The sequence below is a fragment of the Varroa destructor genome, unplaced genomic scaffold (assembly GCF_002443255.2).
Source record: "Varroa destructor unplaced genomic scaffold, Vdes_3.0 BEIS01000006.1, whole genome shotgun sequence".
Taxonomy (NCBI): Eukaryota; Metazoa; Arthropoda; class Arachnida; order Mesostigmata; family Varroidae; genus Varroa; species Varroa destructor.
The window spans coordinates 11,551,076-11,573,265 of record NW_019211459.1 but is presented as its reverse complement, the minus strand read 5'-3'; the positions used below and the strand labels follow the sequence as shown (position 1 = coordinate 11,573,265).

At 48.9% G+C, this 22,190-nt stretch overlaps 1 protein-coding gene across 1 annotated transcript in view; it reads right to left on the bottom strand.

Annotated features, from left to right (window-relative positions):
• Positions 1-20,320, bottom strand: part of LOC111252756 (uncharacterized) — a 47,011-nt gene extending 26,691 nt beyond the window's left edge. Inside the window, exon 1 of the mRNA XM_022811136.2 lies at positions 15,967-20,320. Coding sequence (XP_022666871.1) covers positions 15,967-16,178 — 212 coding nt within the window. The 5' untranslated portion in view covers positions 16,179-20,320. The remainder of the gene's footprint in view (positions 1-15,966) is intronic.
• Positions 20,321-22,190: the final 1,870 nt, after the last annotated feature.

The window sequence follows — 22,190 nt, the reverse complement described above, 5'->3', positions numbered from 1 at the left end:
CTTCTCCACATACCCAGCAAGCTTAACTTACATCTTGACAACTTACTGAACAGTGCGACTGGTGAGGAACAGCAACACCAGCAGAGACGAACCTTTTGTGTGAAAGCTGAGCTAGCTAGTTGATGCTTCACTAGTGATAGATCCTATTCGTCCGTTCCCGCGCAAGTCGTATCCAACTCTACTTCCCATCCGCTCAGTAAACAGTGTAAGGCGTACTGCTTCCATCGCTACCATTAAAGCAAAAGGAAACCTCAAAAGCAGCATCTCGTCCTTCGACGCCCAACAGTGTTATCCAACGTAGAGCCACTATCACTATCCAGCCCGCTAGTTTTGTCAATCTGTCCAAAGGGTCCAAAAAGCCTGAAGCGGAATGCTTGGTGGAGCTGTAGCGGCGGCAGCAGCGGTCCAGAACAAGAATCAGACGTGGGCTTGTTTGGGCATACGCTTGGTGCTCCTTGGTCGGTTCCTCTGTATGCGTGGGGAGGTCGGGGCCGAGGGCGGTGGAAGTAGGAATCGCTTTTGCTCGATGGATCTGGGTCTGCCAAGTCTGGACGACCAGCTCGGCAACCAGTTCGGCAATTCAGTCGGTGCCTAAGAGGGCGCTTTCTCTTGTTTTCTCTCTTCCTCTATTCGGGGGGTATGAGGCAGCACAGCCTTCTGGGGGGGGGGGGGGGAGCTTGGCAGGGACTAAAGCGGATGACTCGTTGGCAGGCGAGTCCTGCCAGGCCTGATCTAGCGGGGATTGGGGTGCGGGAGTTGGAAGCTTGGGCCGGTCGAAGACCCGGAGTTCTCTCTTAGTGGTGCTGCCTGTATGGCTGTCTGGCTGGCTGCTGTTGAGCTTCGGATGGAGGACGGCCAGGCAAGGAGTGGCTTCCTAGGGAGCCTGTTTGCCTGCCCAGTTGAAGGCGGATTCTTGGTTGGTCGGCAAGCACTGATCGGCTTCTCCGCTAGCAGCACTCTGCTGCCTCTGTTCGTTGCTTGTCTAGCTGGCTGTCGTTTTCTATCTCCTTCTTCTCTTTTTTTTTCTTTTAGCGCTAAGTCGTTCGCGTTCCATCGTCGTTGCTGTCTTTCCTGTCTGTTTTCCTGCTGCTCTCTTCTTCACTAGCTACTGCTGCTATTCAATGCTGTCTACCCTAGAGACACCGACCGGCAGCAGCGAACGGCCTGCCGACGGACCAAGCGACCAGCCAAGGCACCGACTGGGCGACCCCTCATTGAAACTGCGCTTTCACCACTACTTGCACCGCCAATGCCACTGCCAAGACCGCCACCGCTATCATCACCGCCACAACCATCGAAGTTCGTTGCCCCTTTTACCCTTGCCATTCCCCCACAGGCTCCCTAGCCGGAGCCTTGCTTGCCACCATCACTACCCAGTACCACCATCTCTGCCGGTGCGGGAACCACCGCCTTAGTTTTTCCCCTTTCAGTTCTCCTTAGCCCTCAGCAACGCTGCTACTATACTACCCAACACCATTGAGGGGCAGCAAGGAGCTTCCATTCCCCATCAGCACTACGACCATCACCGCTACTACAGCTGCTACTGCTGGCTCCATTTAAGCAGCCAAGCTAACACCACCGCCACCATCACTACCCCAAGCCTGCCTATACGCTACCCCACATCTCTTCTATCCCGAGCTGTGTTTAGTTGCTGCTGCTGCCGCCTTTTCTAACTGAGAGCAGGCAGACAAGCCAGCGCGTCGAACACCCCTCTGTCGTCCAGCAGAGGCGGTGGTACTACTGCTGCTGCCGTTCAAGGCGAAGGACTTCGGGGATATGGGAAAGACGGACGGGTAAGCCAGCAGGCGGCGGCATCAGCACTAGGATCTGGCGCCGGGGATTCGTTTCTTCGTTCAGCGATGTGGGGGCGGGGAAAGGGGAGAAGTAAAAAGACGACCGATGGGGGAAGCGGGGAGATGGGGTAAGAGTGCGTAGGGAGTGGCTGCTACTAGTAGTGATGGTGGTACTGCTGCTGGTGAATGGGTGTTGGCTGGCTCTCTCAGCGACGGTGAACCGCTCAAGTCGAGAGAAGAGCGGCAGGCAGACACGGATGTCTTCAGCCTGCTTACCAGCTGGCTAGACAGAACCCGCTTCCTTTCTGCTAGCAGACTGCAGCACTCGTCGTAGTGGCCAGCATAGAGTGGCAGCGCTGAAGGCGGTTGCGGCAGCGGTAAAGGAAGGTAGGGCGAGGGGGCGAAGGCAGTCAGCCTTCGTTCTGCCAGCAGCGGTCGACGGCCATCGCAATAGCAGCGGTAAAGGCAAGAGGCATGGCGGCGGGGATGGTGTGCTGGTCGTCCTCGCCCTTCCTTCCCCCGCTTTGAGAAACCCTTCGTGCCCACGTTCCGTCGTTCCCTCCCCACAGTAGTCTCCCTTCATTCGGTGCTACTCTTCCCTAACGCACTTCCACATCCCACAGACAGCAGCAGATTCCCCCTATCGTCCGCTGCCATCTGCCGTCGTCGTTGCTGCAGCCCCCGGCGTCGTCTCCTCCCTACCACGAAGACCACCAACGCCACTTTGAGTCCTTTTCGCCCCAGTCGCACAACCAGACCGACGTCCCCCAACGTCGCTTCACTAGCCTTAGCCTTCCTTGGCAGCAGCAGCCGCAGAAACGCAGACTGCACTGCAGCAACACACTCCAGGAAAGACCCGACTCGAGTAGAGCAGAGCCAAGCCGAACAGAGCAGCAGCAGTAGGAGCACATCCCCGACACGATGAAGACGAGGCCAACGACGAAGACGAGAGAAAAGGAAAAGGAGGGGCAGGAGACAGGCGAGGCAAAGCGACCAGAGGCCTCGAGGGGACAGAAAAGGAGCTGTAGTAAGCACCGGTTACCGGCTGCTGCGGGGTTCGCCTGTCGGCCCACCGACGAGGATCCACTGGGACAACCGGCCAGCGAGTCGATCGGTTCGCTAGAAGCAGCGGTAGCCACGGCCACGGCAACGCAGACCGACCGACTGAGTGAACGACCGACCGACCGAAGACGGTGGTAACGATGGCTGAGGAAGCTGGCCGAAAAGGCGCTTCGGTCCCCTTTGCCAGGCTACCCTGTCTGCCAGTCAGCCATTCTCTCCCTCTATGAATTTACCCTAGGCCTCAGCCGACAATAGAAGAAAACGTCGGTTCCACCATTGGACCAGCGAGCGGCGTTAGTGGCGGCTGTTTCAGCAGACTTCCCATTGCACCAAGAGCAGCAAGAACCAGCCTGGAAGTGGTAGCACAGCAGCGGCACTAACGGCGGCAGCAGCAGCAGTGTGTCTAACGGTAGCAGCAGCAAAGGCACAAGCCAAGGAAGCAAGCTTCGAGGCTTCTCTTTTCTTGGCTGGCTAGCTGCCGGTTGGTGGGCCGACAGAGTCATCGGTCGGCTGGTCGTCGCCACCGTGAAAAAGGCCTCCTGCTGCTGCTACTGCTGATGTTGCGTGTGCCTCTACTACGTTTCCTTTCTCTATCGCTGTTACTGCTCTCCAGTCACCTTTCGCAAGCGGCAGCAGCCGCATCACGGGCAAGCACCTAGAGAAGGGAGCACAGCCAGTCAGCCATCCGCCGCCCACCAGCAGTAGTTCCACCGTTCATTGCCGTCGTTGCCGCCCGACTATATTTCCCGTCCACCAAACCCCAAGCCTAACGGTCTTCACGGCGGCAGGGCGCTGGCTCCCCTTTCACCGCAGCCCTTCCCCTGCCACCGCCGACCAGACACACTATACTACTATCCCGTTCACACAGTCAGACGCGAGTGACGCTTGCGGCCCACGCTGTTACCCCCCACCGGGAACCGACGGTCGCTGCTCGCTGTATCCTGTACACAGCAGAAAAGCTTCGCTCGCCAGTTACCTTCACCATGCACTGTGAGCCAATCCCATTGCCGCACTGGCCATGAGCAGAGCGCAACGGTGGCATCAGCACTGACATAGTAGAGGCTGATGTAACGTGCGATGGCGGTGGCAAGTAGCAGAGCGCAGCGGGGTAAGAAAACTGCGGCATCTTCTTTCCCTCTCGCTTTCGCTCTCTTCTTCGGCCCTGCAAACCCTTCTGCTACAGCAGCAGCAACGGCACCCGCAGGAGGTCGGAAAAGCGGGTTTCCCGCTGGCAGTGGGCGTCAACCCGGTCGTTGCCTGCTTCCGCTACTACCGCGCGACCACCGTTGCTGAAACTCCCGTCGCTCGATTGCCACCGCCTACACCTCTGTCCAAGCAGCCACCCACCTCCGGTTGCCCTCGGTGGGCATAGTGCCTGCGTGTCCTGTGTGCTACTACTACTGGTAGTACTATTAGTAGCAGCAGCGGTCGTAGCACTGCCGCATATGGCCGCCAACCACTCACTACACAATCTATTGCCAAGTCTACCCCACGATGGAATGCTATGCCTCAGCAGCCTCTATACCTTCCGTCTATATGCCAAGCTAGTGTGCCCTGTGGACGGATGACTGCGGGCTCAACGTATTCCCGTCCCTCCCCCTTCAAATGGCTCGTTCGGGGATGAATTCCTGTATTTCCTGCTTAGCTGTATTCAGGCAACCGTTGGAACCGCTGGCGGCGCGAAATAGTAGACTGCTGCAGTACAACGGCCGCATGTGATGCCAGTCTTCTTTGCAAAGTTTAGACGTTCCCTTGTCGACTAGCAGCGACTTACTATCGCAACTATCGATGTTTAAGAAAGTAAACAAGTACGCAACAATATGCTCAAACATAACCTTACCGTTCTGCCGACTAATCACCATTTTCGAGTCGACAATAACTGCAAAAACAAGGGAGAGCCTGCCGAGAATCAAAGACCAGAACACCAACGCTCGGAAATTAGCTGCTACACGGTTTCGACTCTTGTCGCTACCTTAGCTTACACTACTGCCCATGACACCCACGTCAACTAAGCGCTATAGCCTGCTGCTTTTATTCAGCCAGGCCTTTGTTTATATGCGTAAAGTTGTATCAGTACTGCGTTTTAAGCCACCGTTGACTACGCAGCCGTTGCTGGCTGCCTTTGGCAGATACTGGCTCTGCCGGAATAGCGTGATACCGCACAGATACCAGAGACTTATTTTTAATAGACATCGTTATGTCTATGATTACGTAATTCATTCAGAGAAGATGCAATTAGACCAAAAGGCCTAATTGTGATCGGTGGCATTTTTTTCAATGATTTGAAACGACTACAGAACATTCTTAGGCCATCAATTTGCTACTAGCCGTCATCCCGGTCGTCATATTCGATGAAGTTAAAGTTCTCACGACGCCTTACAAATGACGTCAACATTCGTACTTACGCATAGCTTTCCACATAGACGTATAATCCCATAATATTTTACGTTTTTTAAATACGAAACTGTGCCGAGCAGGGACATGCTATTGTCACTGGCCTTTGTCGTCATGTCGTCGTAACATGGCTGTTGTTGTTGGGTTCTTGTTCTTCTCCCAAGTAACATGTCCGCTTTGACTCAGTAGATGCGACACCACTACCGAAGCGACTGTCGTCGTCTGGTCGGCTTTGATGTACCTACCCTCTCGGTCTGTGTTCACATGACCGAACCGAACAAAGCTCGCCTTTGCATTACGGCATACTGGTTGTACAGGACTGCACTGCGTAGGGACTGCATGTCCAACGGTTCGTCGTCCAACTGCTTGTCTTTCAGAGTCTGTGCCCAACTGGCAAGCTGGCTCTCTTTCTCTGGACCCCCATTATACGTTCCTGTCGGCGTGCTGCTCCGACGCCGTCGTTCTCGTCGTTGATCTGCTACGTTGGGGCGTTGCGTTTCATACGCGCACGCCGACCATTGCCGCCATGCATTTCATGGCGAGCAGAACAGGCGTGCCGGGAAGCGACAGCCAGGGAAGGCAGCAGAGGGCTGCTCTCTGCTGAGATGGGATGCGCATCCCGCTACTCCCCGCTCTTCGTTGCTCCTCTGGTTTAGCTCTGACTACAGATGGACGAGGAAGACGATGGCGATGGCAACGGCGACTAAGGCGGCGGGCAAAGCGACGGGACCGGCACCGCTACCGGCGAACGAAGCAACGAACAACCGAACGAGCGAGAAGCAACGAACCGGCCGACCAACCAATGTGGGTCTGTCCCTGTTGTGTCTCCGGAGGGGCCGGATGGCTGGCAGAGACAGGCGCCCTTTAGCGAGACCGAGAAGGAGCTGCCGCTGCGGCAGGCCAAGGAGTGGCGTTGAGGACCGGGACACACTTGGGGCAGCAGGGAGCAGGCAGGGTCGACGGAGGCTCCGAGGCTTAACGCAAAGTGAGGCTCTGCCGAGCCCCGCCGAACAGAGACCCCTTCCTGCGAGAACCCACAGTGTGCTCGGCGGTGGACATTCGCCTGCCTGCGACCTCCCAGCTGGTCTGTTTTCGTCCGCTCTGGCAGGCTCTTCTCATCTGGGGTAACGGGCGAGAAAAGGGAAGACTCGACCCCGCGCCTTTTTTTCCCATCCGCCACCCGAACGACAAGGAATCCAAAGGGACAAGGGATGTAGGAATCCACCGCCGCTGCAGCAGCAGACAACCCACCGACGACAAAGATGACGTTCCCAAGGCTAAGGAAGCAGCCGTGCCAGCAGGCTCTGCCGCCTCGCCTCGCTTCAGCTTGCGCACGGCACCCATCTTGGCCGTCTCGTTTTACGCTAACTGGCTGGCTGGCAGGCCTGCCTGCTCGCCTGCAGTTTTCAGTGGACTGCTACAAGATCACTACGGTGTATGGCAGCAGGCTCGCAGACAGGCAGCAGGCGAAGGTCCTCTTTCGGGAGCCTGACGGCCGCCCGGCCGGCTTGCCTGAATGCTCGCCACCACCCCCCATCACCCCCTACCCCCACGAAAGGAGCAGGAGGGAACAACGACGAAGAACGCTGGGGCTGCTAGCTGCTGGTGGTCGGCCAGCAGAACCGAGTAAGAGCCCACAGCCGACGGCCAAACCGACAGCCAACAGCGTCTGTGGAAGTGGAGGACGCGGCTGCACGATCCGCCGGTCCCATCAGCATCCGTCCTACACTGCTCTTCCCCCGGCGAAGCAAGTTTACCCCATCCCAACCAAAACCTCTCTGGACTCCTCGGCACATTGCTGCTGTCCGGAGCGGCGTACTCCTATGCTGGTCGGCTTGTTTCGCAGGCACCACAGGGCACGCAGGCTGCTGGATGTTCGTCATTCAGGGCACAGGCCTTACTGAAGCTGCCGCCGGAGTAAGCGAGCACTAGTGGAGAAGTGTGGGGTGGTGGGGGTGGCTGGATGACTGTGGGTAGCGCTAGGGGTTGAGCGCCACTAGCTGCCTGTCTGCTTGGCATTTGGGGAAAGAACCGCCGCCAACAGTGTGGGGTCGGTGACGAGCGGCAAGTTCGGCGAGAGGGTGAGTTCGATGCAGCAATGGGGTATGTTAGAGCGGGGTTCGACGGGTGGAGGAACGACGAGTCGAGGCGAAGTGAAGTGCGAGTCTGTCTGGGGGATGGGGGGTGGGTGGGCAATCGTAGTGGTTGCATTGGCACTAGCAATGGTGGTGGCGGTGGCGGCTCGGTAGCAGTGGTACGACTAGAGGCCAGGGCCGAACGGTGGGGCTAGGATAGAGTAGCGCGGATGGGCATAGCCACCCCGCATGGGGTTCGCTGAAGCAGTGGGGACACCGGGACTTGAAACGCCTACAGGCGCCGGCAAACAGAGAACCAGTCGGCAGGATGGAGGTTACAGCTGCAGCGTTGGCAGCTGGACCAGTCTGCGGAAGCACTCCTCCTACATCATGGCTGCAGCAGCTGTAGCAGCACTGCATTCAGCAGGCAGCAGCGTATAGCCAGTTGTCAGAGTAGGATGAGAAGAGATTCGTAAGGGGACCTCGAAGAGTAGTACTAACCTATGCTTAACCGTTGCATTATACCTCACAATCAAACACCCCAATAGAGAGCCGACACACCGGCCTGCTCGATAGGAAGATAAAGACTCAGTAAGCCCCAGCAACCCAGTGTTAGTTGCCGGTTTCTGTCCTCTTCCCATGCTCATATAGCCACCGCCCCCCACAGACCAAATCTCCCCAACATAACCTCCACAACGTTCCAACGATCAACCCTCCACCAGCAGCAGTATGGCTCTACAGTACCCTGCCTGCCCTACGAGTTTCACAGTCTATGTCTGCTCAGAGCTTTAAGTTCCTACCACCGCCATCGCCATACGATGCCGTGCTGACTCTATACAAAATGGCCTACTGCGACGGCGGTTGATTTGTTCCTAGCTAGACGCTACTCTCGTTGCCAACACGCAGAAACGCCAGTCTGGCCTGCATCAGTCTGGAAGGCGAGTCGACTGCAGTCGTGCAGATATCCAGCTCTACAACCTCCACAACAAACGGCCCTAGCCACTCAGTTATCTTGAACGCGGCGACGACAACAACGCTAAGCGGAAAATGCAGGAGGGCAGTGGTAGTATTTCCAGTAACAGACACGAAGGTCGGATGCGGCATGCGACCGCACAGAGGAACCGCATAAAGAAGTATCGGTCTGCGATCCACGGCCGACCAAGGTCTTCCTTTAGCCGACGTGCTGGACTGACATCGAGTGCTGCTGTTGTACTGCCTATTGAAAGTTATTGCGTCAGATCCCTTAGTTCAATCCGCCAACTATATGGCTTGCCTCCTTTGCCTCCAGTTGGGGTTAGCGGAGTAGGCAACACACAACAGTGGTAATAGTAAGAGCAGCCGGGTCGGCGACTATCATAACGACTAAGACTATGGCCTCTATTACTACTAGCAGAGCTAACTTGAAGGCCATTAAGGCCAAAATAGAAACGTTACTACTGATAGTGGTAAGACGGGCGTGCTTGCCGTGCTCAGACAGCAGGCGAGCGTTGAACGCAGCCAAGCTCAGTTGTGTCGTTGTGCCTAAACCTACAAGCCTCTGAGCCTACAGCCAGCTAGCTATGGCCAGCCCCGAGTTCGACAGGGGTTAACACTCCTGTCGTAGTTATTGAAACGCACCATGTCGACAGCACAAAAAACTGCCAGCAAGCACTCTAATAGATAGACAAGTTCGCAGACAGAGGCAGTAGAAGCGAACGTACGTAGGGCTAAACCGTCGATGTAAGTATGTTGCACGGCGAGCGGGCCCTTGCGGCGATTGGTCATACAACGGACGAGTGCCGCCCCACGGATCTGGTAGAGACTCTATAGCGACGTAGTAGATCATTGCGGACCAACGCCCATCCGATCTATGTGGTGATACCGCAAGTGACAGTTATGCTCTATACGATGTTGGGTAGAAAAAAACTCGTCATCAACTGGAGAATGGCGGATGGCCAGAGAATTGCATTCAGTCGGCTGTTCTTAATAGTAACTGTAGGTGTACTTCTGAGCCCCTATCTCCTACCGCATCTATGAGCAAAGCTGGAACATAATGCTGTCTGGAAGCGACGACAGATAACTACTTCATTTAGTTGCTAGAAGGATAAATTATAGGTAATTGCGTAGAGTAAACGCCTCACAAGCATCAGTTACAGAACAAAGCTTACCCAGAATATTCTCTTGATTTGCTATTGATGATCAATATATATGTGATTAGGTAAAATTGCGTCAAATACAGTATAAAGAAAATTCTGTTTAAGTAACAGCAGTGGTTTGGGTTTCTAATGCATTAATCGACCATTCACTAACCGTCTAGTGGGAACTTCAGCCGCGATAAAGAGATCATTGAGCTTGCCTCTCACTGCGAACTTCTCTTCCTCGATTGCCTAAGTTGTGGCAGCTGCAGGTGCGGCGACTGGCTTAAAAGGACCATGGTCGCATTAGTGACCTTCGTGAATTCTTCTTCCAATAATAGCTTCCAATGGTGAGATGGTGCAAACGTCGCTCCGTCATGTCCTTGTAGGTTGCATTGCAAAAACGAGGTTAGGACAAACGCCTTGTTGTGCCCGCCTTATATCTTACGAATCCTCTATTATTGCAGCTATTCACTTCGATGTAGCAATATACCACAATTCTGATAAAAACCACGGAGCTGATTGGCTATTGAGATATCAATTTTGAACTAGCTCTTCTTTGAACAGTCTCTAGCAGAGATTACAACGAATATGTAACATAATCGTGAAGTTCTCTCACATCTTATATAAGTATCTTTATGGCTGTGCAATGGTAATGTGATGGTCTAGATTCGAATCCGGGCATAAGCACACTTCGTTTCTCGCTAGAAGGGAGCCTTTTGAAGCACAACTTAACGGTTTAAATACCGGCCGTAAAACTTGCAGCGTTTAAGGTAAAAAAATGTCAGGCTTATAAGTTAGGCGGCTAATAAGTTTGTCAACTCTGTTCTTAATGAATGTGACGAATATGCGAAATATATAAAGATAATTCTATAAATCCACGAGACGTACATATGTAGAATTTAAAAGTTGACAAAACAACCACTTTCAGCTGAAATTTCAAAACTTACGAATTAGAACATCAATCCTAGTAACGAAATTGTTTTTTTGGGGTCTGAAAAAGCGTCGTCAGGTTATCAGAGATGCACAACTCTGGGGAGTTACCTGTATTCCATAAACGAGTGAGGTAGTACTAAAGGTTGATTTTTACACTATACACATCGCAGCAACATTTGTTTATCTAATAATAAAATGCCCGCTACTTAGGCGTTGAAGGAAATATTAGACCATTTAACTACTTAATGATGAATAGTTTGATTAATAAATACAACGGGTAATGGCAAAGAGCGGGTCCATGACCTCTCAAGCGTCAAACGTTGCCGACACTCACAGAATGTTTGTAACTATTTCTCTAGAACTGTTAGCAGTAACCGAGTCTGAACGTCACGGTAATCGTGTTGTGCACTTCATAATGGTTTCATGCTTAACATAATATTAAGTAATGATTGATTAATGTCAAACGTAAGTTCCGTTTCCCCCGCATATTTTGCCCCTTACATCCAAGCCATATATTACCATTGTTGTGAGGTGCGCGTAAGCCAGCCCGTCCCCCATACGAGCAATGCATCATTTATAAACTGCGGGCCGCTTGCTTAATAGTTGGTGGAGAAATGTGTTTTCTCTTGTGTAGACAAGCTTGCTTGCCCAGTCCTCTTTCTTGAGCTGTTGTGACCAGCCAAACTCGCCGAAGCGAAGATTTTCCTCCAATGACTGTTACTGGAGAGAAAAGCGTCAAACTTTATTTGGCCATGTTTATCAACAAACTTACGGTGCATGCGTTTCGAGTCTTTTTCTGGCCCCTGAACGGCAGGATGAACCATTGTGTTATCGTGTTTTTATCAGATCAACTAACTCTTGTTAGTGACTATCGAAGATACCGCTGAATTGCCTGTTTAAAAAGCTTAATGCGCGAGGCAGATAAGACGTTAGTTTATTCCGACAGAAGGGTTCCCTGTAGTTAAATATCCTATAACTAAGCGGAATTGATCAGGCGACAGCAGCCAAAACACGCAATAAACTAATATATATATATATATATATATATATATGTATATATATAGACGGCGTTGTCGACATAGTGAACAGCTAGTGGAACGTATGAGAATGTTCGTAGCACCTTATGCTTGGCCCAAGCCTCGTCTGAGGCTAACCATGTTACCTAGATTTGTCTTAGCGTGTGGAGGTGCCTGCCGACCGTATCGATTGTCCGCATTGTAATCCGTCGCTACCGCTTCTGATTATGTAATGAAGATAATTTATGGCTTTTCTTTTTAAGCTGTGTTTCTTTTTAATTTTATTTCAGGCCAGTTAATGTCCGCGTAATGTTGCCAAGGGATCTCTATATAAAAACGGCTCATAGCTCTTGTGGTCGAAGTACCCGAACATGAATAGGGGCCATCATTTCACTATACAGTTTTTAATAAATTCAAGAACCTCAAATTATTTTTCCATCCCGAAACAGAAGCTGTCCATCGTTCGCTCTTTACTTAGCAACAAACTATCGCAACCAGTTCGAGTAAATAATATCTATATACAAAACGCTGTTTCGCGGTAATAGCACTATGTTCCCTTTTTCAGATGTATCTTGGGAATGAACATGCACACCTCAGGTTGGCGGATAAAGGGTGTCTGGCTTCTCTCAAGCCATCGGCTAGCCAACTCACCTCGAGTAGGTGCTACTGTCTATTGTCACTCCTGGTTGACGATACTATTAGTGAAAAATGTGTGCTGGCATCGTCATAGCAATAATGAAGATCACCGCAGTTGTACTGCCAATCCCGAGCGCGTTAGTACGTAACCCCGATGGATAGTGTCGGCAGCCCCCGACAGGTTTTGTCCGATCGAAGTCTCTCGTATCGTTTCCACGCGGCGTCTTTCTGCCGCCGGGCTGGCAATAGTCCACGTACATACAAACCCAGCCCGAATTATACCGCCAGCGAAACTGGAGGAGAAAGCAATATAATGCCACGTGGTAGCAACGGCAAATGACGATAATGGCAAACGAAGCAACAGCAGTAATGAGGATCATGGCAAGGGAACACTGAAGTGAGAAAGGTAAACCCTTTGAGGGAATTCTGTGGAAGGGTACATATGTGACTTAGAGCACCCCTAGTGGACTCAATGGGTGATTAACTCTAGTTGAGTTTGTTATATTATAAAGCGGCGATGGCGGTAGTTACTATACGAGAGGAACGTCTGTAGCTCAATAAGTGTTGCTGAGAAACGACCGAGACATTTTCGTCTGATTTTAACAACGCCAACGAAGCTCGAAAAGGGCACATATTCAAGTTTTACTGAAAAGTAGCATTTCCTGTACATGTTTGTTAGGCAGATGAATTACTACAATCAGCGAAAGCGTCCATTATAGAGGACGAAAAGCCATTAACAGTGGCTAGATGAGGCTAGCAGACAGTAGCATGGAAGTTTTTGTCTTAAGACTGATTATTTAGTAAAACTAGACAATATGATAGTTCTAACTAGGTTTGCTGTTTCTGGTCGAAACAAACAGTGCCGCATTCGTTGCCTGAGTCCCAGCTTCGGTATGTTTGCTTTCTTTCCACCGGCGCAGTATCGGAGAGGCCAGCACACATCTCCAGACACTTCAATAGAATTGAGTGATCTTGTTCGATTGATCCTTTTACGTGGGCCCTTCCAGTTTAAGAAGCGAAATAGTTATTGCCGTATGTTAATAAACGCCGGTATTTGAACGAAATAAAAGATAGAAATGACACGCTTCCGATACGGTCCTGGCATGAATTCACTACTGTGAAAGGAAGGCCATCAATAGCCGATGGGCCTATTATCACATGGGTACAGCACTTGTGTGAGAAGGTATCATTGGTTCAAGTGAGGAAGTCGAAAAGACTTTTCACTTAAGCCGTTGCCGTAATTTTGCACGTTGTTTATAGGCTACAGTTCACCTTCCTTTCGAAGTTCGAGCTTCGGAACAAATAGTTTTCATACTGTGAATAATGTATGGCACACGTATTGAATCATTTCGTGCATCAATGTTAACTCAGGTCCGCTATAGAACCCCGGGGGAACCAACCTGAGGTCTCGGTCAGATTCAGCATCGCTGCGTATCAGGTAAATCAAATATCGCCATTCTTTAACACAAGGCTCAGCTTGATAACAACAATTTTCGGTACCAAGCGCGATACGAAATTCGGTTCAAACGATGCGTGTTCAACACAAAGAGCTAGGGGCCAACTTGTTTGATTAACGCCAATTACCAATATCTTTGTTTTGTCAATGTAAATAAACTTTCCTCTGTGCGATCCGTTCGAGGCTAACAAACAGATCTAAGTCATCGATGTGCCATATATATATATATTCGACATACTTTCTTCTCCTATGGTAGGGGGATGAGATTTAGGCAGAGGTTTACGCGATCATCGTCGTTAGAAAAAAGCACTTTACACAGCTTATACGAAAGTCAGCGTGTTCATATGGGGCAGATTGTTCCTTTGCGACCAGTGAACTCGACCATGTGTTTTAACACCATTATCGTCGGCAGCAGACGGGAAGCAAACGCTACAGCGGCCGAGCCGTGTCCACCATAGCCGCTGACATTGCCTTTTGCCACCGCATTAGTCATTTCTCTTTTCATTGAACAAACAGAGTATGAACATGCCCCCAACGCACAAACGCATGCATACAAACATTCATGCCTATACACACACGCACGTTGCAGAGAAGAACGGAAAACATGCCAAATTGGCTAAAAGACCAGGACAGATATCGCAGACCTTCGCCGGCAAAACGGTAGCGGTATCAGCAAAGCCAACAGCAGTATTCAGAACATCGGCTACAATTTACAAAAAGTCCACGGCAAAACGTTGGCAACATGGTTAGTCTCATCATTTTAAATACCATCATAATCACTACAGCATGGTGGGCGTGTGACGGGTATGACGTCGATTACACACGAAAGTAACCCGTGTTTTCAATGATGAAACCCCTCAAGATATTTTTTCGCAAACTGGATCATTATCTATAGCAAGCATTTGTTGTCGTGCAGCAAATTAATACACAAGGTCCCAACAAAGAAAGTAGTTCGTTTGAAAACGAGATCCCAATCGTGGTTCGAACGCCTCGGCCTAACCGACAATGTCTAAAATACAAAGCATCAGGAATATTTGCTGGTGCTTGTACCTTAACTACGCTTGTTCTCGCGTTGTGTTGCGAAAAAAATGAAGAGATCAACAAACCGATTGTTGTGTACTGCCTAAAAAAACTAAACAAGTAAATGACTTATTAACATAGAAAAATGCCCTGGTAGTAATTCAGTTGTCCACTCATTGGAAAGAATCGATAGCTGGCATCTCAAAGTACCAGCTTCGTTAAACTTTTCCGATCCTCGATCGCTAGTAACAAACTGAAGTCACACACGCAGAGGCGCTTTTAGAGCGAGCCATTGGATAAAGGACACCAAATCGACTGGTCACCACCGCACACCTGAAAAGTCCCAGCATTTACGTATCGTTGGAACCCAGCGCACAATGACCAAGATATGAGCCCGACACTGAACGTGGAGAATCGCACATTGGCCGGAGGTTTTGACTCGTACTGCTGGCTTCTTGTTCTTCTTCGACTAAGGGCGACTGGTAAAAACATAAACCAAGGAAGACTAACAGGGAAATGTGACTCACCGCCTATAATAACCTTAAAGCTCGTTGCCACCTATGAAAAAAAATTTCTAAAAAGACCTGAGGTAAGCAACAAACTTTGTTGGCTTTGAACTTTGTTGGAAAGCTTTGCCCGAAGACGACCGGCTTAGTTTTGGTAAGTGCTTATGCGTTTGCATGCCAATACGAGACAAATAACGCTTTAGGTAACAGTAATATTTTAATAACAGAGAAAAAGCTCACGCAGACTGCGGGTAAAACAAAAGTTCACTGTCGTTCAACATACGCACTATAAAAAGTAGGCATAGTTTGCCGCTAACCGATAATAATAAATAAACCAATAAATAAATAACTTGTAATCAGTACAATTTTTACCTGTAAGGTTTTACTTCATTAAAGTTAAGTAAAAAATGTCTTAACATAGTTTAACGCCCTCACAGGTATCGGGCTGCACCCACATCAACCGAAACGTCGTTTTGAAACCGAAGACAACTGGTCTGTACTCGTATTCGAACCCTTTACAACTTATTAAATTGTAATGCCCAAATTCGACCCCCCTTAATAACGATACAATCGTACTAGAGGATTATTAACTAGCCAGCACGGTTTCAGTCACAAAGTCCATTTAGCCTAGGATTCTGCTTCAAATAGTTTTATCAGTACTGCGGCTTTTATTAAACAATAAATTAACTTTTTCTAGTCGTTTTCATGTTGTCTATTAGATATCGATGCACGCGCGTCTCTCTGTTCCTTTGATTTGTTTACACCTTGAGAGCCGTTGTCTCCACATCTCGCACTAGCGGTACAATAATATAAAGTCGATCTTGCTGTTTTTCTAATGCAAGATCACATAGCCGAGTAGTAAGGTATCTGCTACAATTATCACTATTAAAGGTGAAGCTATAATCCACGTGAACTACCTGAACTATTCTACTACAGTTGTCTACCAGGTATTTCTCACCTCTGTTGGCCATCCGCGTGGGTGGATGCATCATTTGCATTAGCGTGCATCCACGACGAGCCGGCGGGGTTCGTGGCTGGTCGAACGATTGCCCCCCCAGGTAAATAGTGGGTGCCGACTTCGCGCAATTCCATAGCGACGCACTGTCGACTAGATTTTATTGCCGAGGCGACCGGGCCACCACTACGAACACTGCGTTTGCCCCCTAGCATCAATTGCGCAACGTGTCGTCTTCCGCGCACGAAAACAGTTTGCACTGACTAGCCAGAACGCGCCTTTTTTTCTGTTTGTCCTGTTTCGGCAGTTACTGCTGCTGCTGCTGCTTGATTTTTGTCGTTGTTATATTTTGATTTTTGTGCTATCGCGACGACTGTATGTAAAAACTACAGAGTGCTAGAATTATGCACAGGATTGATACTCGTTATTATTCCAGTTGTGATTCCAGCGATTCACTCCCAACCTTCAACCTGGTAGCAACAGCTGGACAATTTCCTTTTTTGTTTACATATAAATACGCGCGTACACCCGCACATCCACAACACACATTCGTACAAACATACAGAGACAGGCACCTCCGCGAGACACTTCACTGAATACACTACGATTCTGTTTTATTTGTTCCGTGGCAGTTTTTTGCTATCATCACCGTCGCTCCTGCTACCCACTATTATAGCGGTAAACAGTATCGAAGTGGGACATATACACGTGGAAACGCCGCCACTATACTCCGGAAAGAGCGGGTCTTTCAAAAACTTCAGGACAATGTAGCTCTAGTGTCAAGGTGCATGAACGGAGACTTGTGCGACTAAGCGGCGATTTCTTTAACTGAGGGGGTATCCTTTACTATGTACCATAGGCTCACAGTGAGTGGAAGGATGTGTCACCTACTATAAGCCGTTATTGCTATTTCAAGTTACAGCAATTTCTACGAAGAAATCATTTTCCTTGCTTTCTTTGCTAACAGCAGTTAATGAGATCAGGATTAGACATTTTACTCGCGCGCTAAGAAATTAGCAGAACGCCGTATCAGCTATTTCGTGGGCTGTTGTCGTTGTTAGCAGTTATTCAGCGAACAGACTTATTTCTTAGACTCTTCCTTTTTTCCTTTTCGATTCGATCGCGGTCGATCCGACGACTTCCGATTACGTCAGCTCAAACCGCCAGAGCAATCCACTGAACACGAACAGCGAAAAAGTGCACCGCTTGCTTGTCTATGGCCAACAAACACCCAGTTGAGCCTTCTCGACTTTTTTTCCCTGTTGAGGATGTCCACTCACTTGGTGCGTTTGGGCTCAATTTGCAGCTCGAAACTTTCTTTCTGTACAGTAGATAGGCGGGGAAATACCCAGGCCATACCACACTAGCTTACGTTATAGCTAGCTCAGGTTAGGATGCTAGCGCTGACATTGGCACTAGCATCGACGGTCCGGTCTGCTTTGCCGCTGCCGGCACAGCCGCTGTTCGCGAGACGACTGATCTCGCGGTTCTACCGGTCGCCACCGATCTCTGCCGCGCTCTATATCTCGACGAGTGTCTCAGCCAATTCCCCCCTCCCGCTAGGAGCAGCAGCAGCAGTAGCAGCGGTAAGGAGACACAGCTGGCTGGCTCTCTTTCTCTCTCGACTCACTCACGCTGGGTCTGCTAACGCCGCCATGACCGCTGCTGCCACAGCCGCTGCCGCACTCGTAGCCGTCGCTATCATCGTTGCTGTGCTACAGAGAGGCCATGAAGCAGGCCTGGCAGGCCAAGCAGGCAGCAAATGCAATCGTGGAAGAGAGGCAGCGGCGCTGTGGGGCGCGCGGACGACCAGCAGCGGCGAGATGACGACCACTCTATGACCCTCTCCACCCGGCGTGGGCCTTGCCTGCTGCCGCTGTTTTCTGCTGCTACGGCGCCACTCACGCCGCTAGCAACTATCTATGCGCGCTATACTATGCACTGCTGCTACTGCCCCATCGCTAGGCTAAGGCTGAATGTTGGCTGAACACTTTCGTCATTGCTGTGAAGAGCACCTAGGGAGCATGGTAACTACACGATAGTCATTGTTCCGTACAAGTAAACAGAGCGGCAGGATGGCCACTTAACAGCATAGCAGAACACGCACAGGCCAAGCAAACACCTAACCCTATTCTGAGCCTAGACGTTTACGAGGACAACGGGCCTTGGTTCTTAACCCTCACCCATCCAGCGGCCGCGACCCTCACCTACCATGACGACAACAACACCGCCAACGAACAAGTCAGCACCCTGTCGCCGCTGCCACTGCCGAAACCTCGCTTACAGTAGCGGCTGTTTCAGCAGATCGTTGCAGACAATCCGCACATAAAGCCAACCAGTTCCACAACAGGATAGTTACGTAGACCAAACCGGACAAAACAAGCCGACCTGGCGGCATTCACTAGGCACAGCACACACACACACAGATACCCAGACAGACACCCGATTATAGAGACTCGAACAGCGATCAACATAATTCCGTCTGTCTCGCTATCTATCTGTTAGCCTGCCTTAAGAGCGCTCAGTGTTATCCGGTACGCTAGCTTTCTGCCTGTGAGGTCGGGTGCTCTGTGAGCAGAGTGAAGTTGTGTGAGCGTATAAGAAGCGATGAAGTAGACAAAGAAGTAGAATGGAGGATAGGAAAGTGTAGCTGCGCTTGTATTTCTCGACTAGGATCCTATCGTACCGTCGATGCTCATGAATGTGTCTCTCACTAGCGACGTGCTGGCAGGTCGATTTAATTCGTCGGCGCTTCATCGACTTATGATTTTATGAACGCGCGCAGAACTGCTGTGACAAGCGCTCGTGCCAATGATGATGTTGGTGCTACTGCTGTTCCTGATCTGATTCAATCCGGAGCTGTATGGTGCATAGTAGGCGTACGGTCGCGGCGTCGAGGATGTTGACACTGAACTTCAGCCAAGGCCGCAGGAGAGCGGGAGGGGTGGTCGAAAGAAGGGGAGAGAAGGTGACCTACAACACTTCAGTCAAATACATGCATAGTGTGTCATAGAAGCACATTCTCAAACATGCACACATCTCTAAGTGCAGATCTAGAGCACGAAACACATCTGGCCATTGTGCTGCAAACTATCGAAAAGCGGTAACTCGATTAGTTGCTTGTTTGCCAGTTACCAGTAGCCTCCGTCTACGGTCATTCAAGCCAAAACCTAACAATCGGCAGGTCTTTTCCCCAAGATCTCCCTCTCTTCCAAAGCCCTTACTAAGTACTAACGGTTATGACTGCAAAGCGCCGTCGATCTACTAGTGCAGGTCTAGCAGTAAGCGCCCACAGCGGCGGCGTTGAGGCTGCTCACGCGCACAAGCTGCCGGCTAAATAGACGAACGAGCTCGCGCGATTCCAGTGAGTCCGTTCCCGATAGGGGAAAAGAGTCGAAGGTGCGTGACTCAGCTCGCTATTCTTTGACCCTATACAAGATAATGGCCCCAGCGAATAGGGACGGAGGGATCTACGTTGACATTGTACGCTATCGGCGATATAGAGTAAAAAGGGACGGTGTAGCCGCAGAGGAGGAACCAGTAAGCGGCTGGACAAGGTCACTTTTGTCGCGGTCTTTGACATTTCGGTTGTAGTCTTATACTTTGTAGACGTACATACAAGAAGGTAGCTAAACAATTATGAGACGAACTTGATTTTTTGTGAGTAGTGTAGCACAATTCGAACGGATGTTGCAGCCGGCTGTATTAAAGCCTACTAGGAAACAGCATTATTTGAACAGCATTAAGCATTTATTAAATTTATGTCTCATTTACAGTCATATGTAAACTGAGAGAGATATTTACTCTCCCCAGGATAGGACATCTGTAAAAGCCATTGAAAATCATTTTCTAATCCGCAAACTACGCCATACGTGTCGAGTAATCGGCAACATTGTGTACCATTGTTATTAACTTAATTCACCCTTGATACTTACCACGACCACAGCAACATCAAAAAAATCTTCAACGACAGCTAAAGCCTAACGCGAACCTAGAACGAGTAAGCCCACTAAGGTTGCTTGCAAACCACGCGGTGTCAGAATTTCCAAAATATCTACCACTAGCCGGCCCATACATGTTTCGCATTGGAAAGACAGTTGCTTTTCAGAAGGACGCGATCTTTTTTACGAAAAATTTCGCATGGTCACGTATTACAGTTACTTTAATCCTATGGCACTTTTCTAAATAATGCTATCTAAATAAGATAGCCACGTTTGAATGAAGTGATGCCTAACACCTCTGTATCACAGGCAAACGTCCAAATAATACAAATCACAGTGCAATCGCAGTACGGCTGTGTGATCTGTACTTTTTGCTATGTTTTCAATATTGAGATATTTCAAACGCTATTTAAAAATTCAAACGATTCTAATTATACAGTTAATGATAAACTAGAGCTGTTACTGTGAAACTATAGTCCATGTTTTTTCTCCATGAATTTGTGTGTTGTTTTTTTCATTGATTCTTAGTAAGTTGTTTAGTAAATTGATCAAGCGCTAGTAGTACTCGAGAGGAAAGGACACGCATTAACTCAAATATAACTCTGATAATTCAATACTCAATTCTAGCGAAAATTAAAATAGCTACGATGATAGACCTAGCGGTTCATTCTTGCGGTGATTATTGAACAGTAAAGCGAAATCAGGAGATATGAACTAGCTTGTCGCATTGGGGAAATGGCAGGACCTCCAAGGTTCCCTATATGTGGCCATAATTTTTCTTTGAAAAAGGCTTGACTGTATATAAGATGGAACATTCAAGTCTCGAGAAACGTAGATGGGCTGTTCGTTGTAGCGGGCATGCGTTCATCAGTGACGAGAAAAAAATTCATTCACTTTAGAGTGAGACAACAAATGCACTACGGTAGCAACAAAGCATCGTTCTCAGAATTCAAGTGAAGATTAGCTAACATCAGATATTTCCGCTCTGGACGAACTCCCGTTAAGGTTGAAAAGCTTCTTTGTCCGAAATTGATGACCAACGTTATTGAAGACGATCGTGACGTAATCCGGAAGATCTTCAAGGGTTTAGATTTAACTAGAAGCTTTCATAGCTCAGAAATCCCTGAAAAAGGCTCAGAAAACATCTCCGGTGTACTTTGGTCTCTGATACACAAATTAAGGGCTGTTTCGGAGAGGTGAACATTAATCGCCAATTAAGTCATAACAACTTCACTGGTTAGTCTTTTTGAGACCCTTGATTTAATATCAACCCAAAATCTCATTACGCTGGGTTGTTTTTTGCACACAATGTATTTAAGCGATATTAACATTGAACCATATCGCTTTTAACTAACTTTAATCTGTAACAAACTATTAAGAAAGTAGTTACATACTAAACAAGGTACGTTTTAAAAATGACTATAAATTGAAACCGGTCACGGCCGATGGTGGTTATATTAAACGAAAATGATCGTCAAGAACGACTCTTTTCTCATATGCAAAAAAAAAATCGTTGAGGTCTCAGGATACGGTCTGGGAGATAGGTAAAACCTAGATACTCTACATTACACATTACTGTTTCGATATTCCACTGATATAAACAAGCATATAAATGTTTTTAATGACATGAAACTATTGGATATGTCGGTCAAATCTGGTCTACCGTCGGGAATTAAATAAAATACTGTCCCATAAGACATTGTTAGTGATGAATTCACAACAACGGAGATCTCATTAACCTAGAAATATGACTCGTGGCTAACCAAAGTTCCTAGTTTGAAGTCGTCCTATAACGAATTACTTCAACTCTAAACAACGAGTGCATCGATCGTTTGTTCAGGCAAATTTTTGAGGTTGTCTTCCTGTGGAGTTCACGGAGTCGATCGAATTGAATTTGGTGGAGTGCCAACTGAACGATTCAAGTTACCAACAAACTTGGATGGGTTTCTTCGACCTTTTTGCTTCGCTCTGAATTTAAATCTTAATACCTGCTCAGATGATTGTAATTCTCTTAGGCACATGGGTAGGATAGAGCGTGCTCTAAACACTCATGTGCCTCGCTTCGAGAAAAAACACTGTAATTATAGTTCAAAATTGAGGTCATAATAGATTTTCTCTGATACCGTACCCCGTTATGTATCGTCGATCATGAGACAGTATCTGGAACTTCAGAGGGAATTTTACCAACGGCACTGAAAAATCATTGATCCGAATTATCCTATAGTCAATTTTCAAAAGAGCGAAATTCAGCACATGGTAAAATATTCAAAAGCTAATTATAGTTTT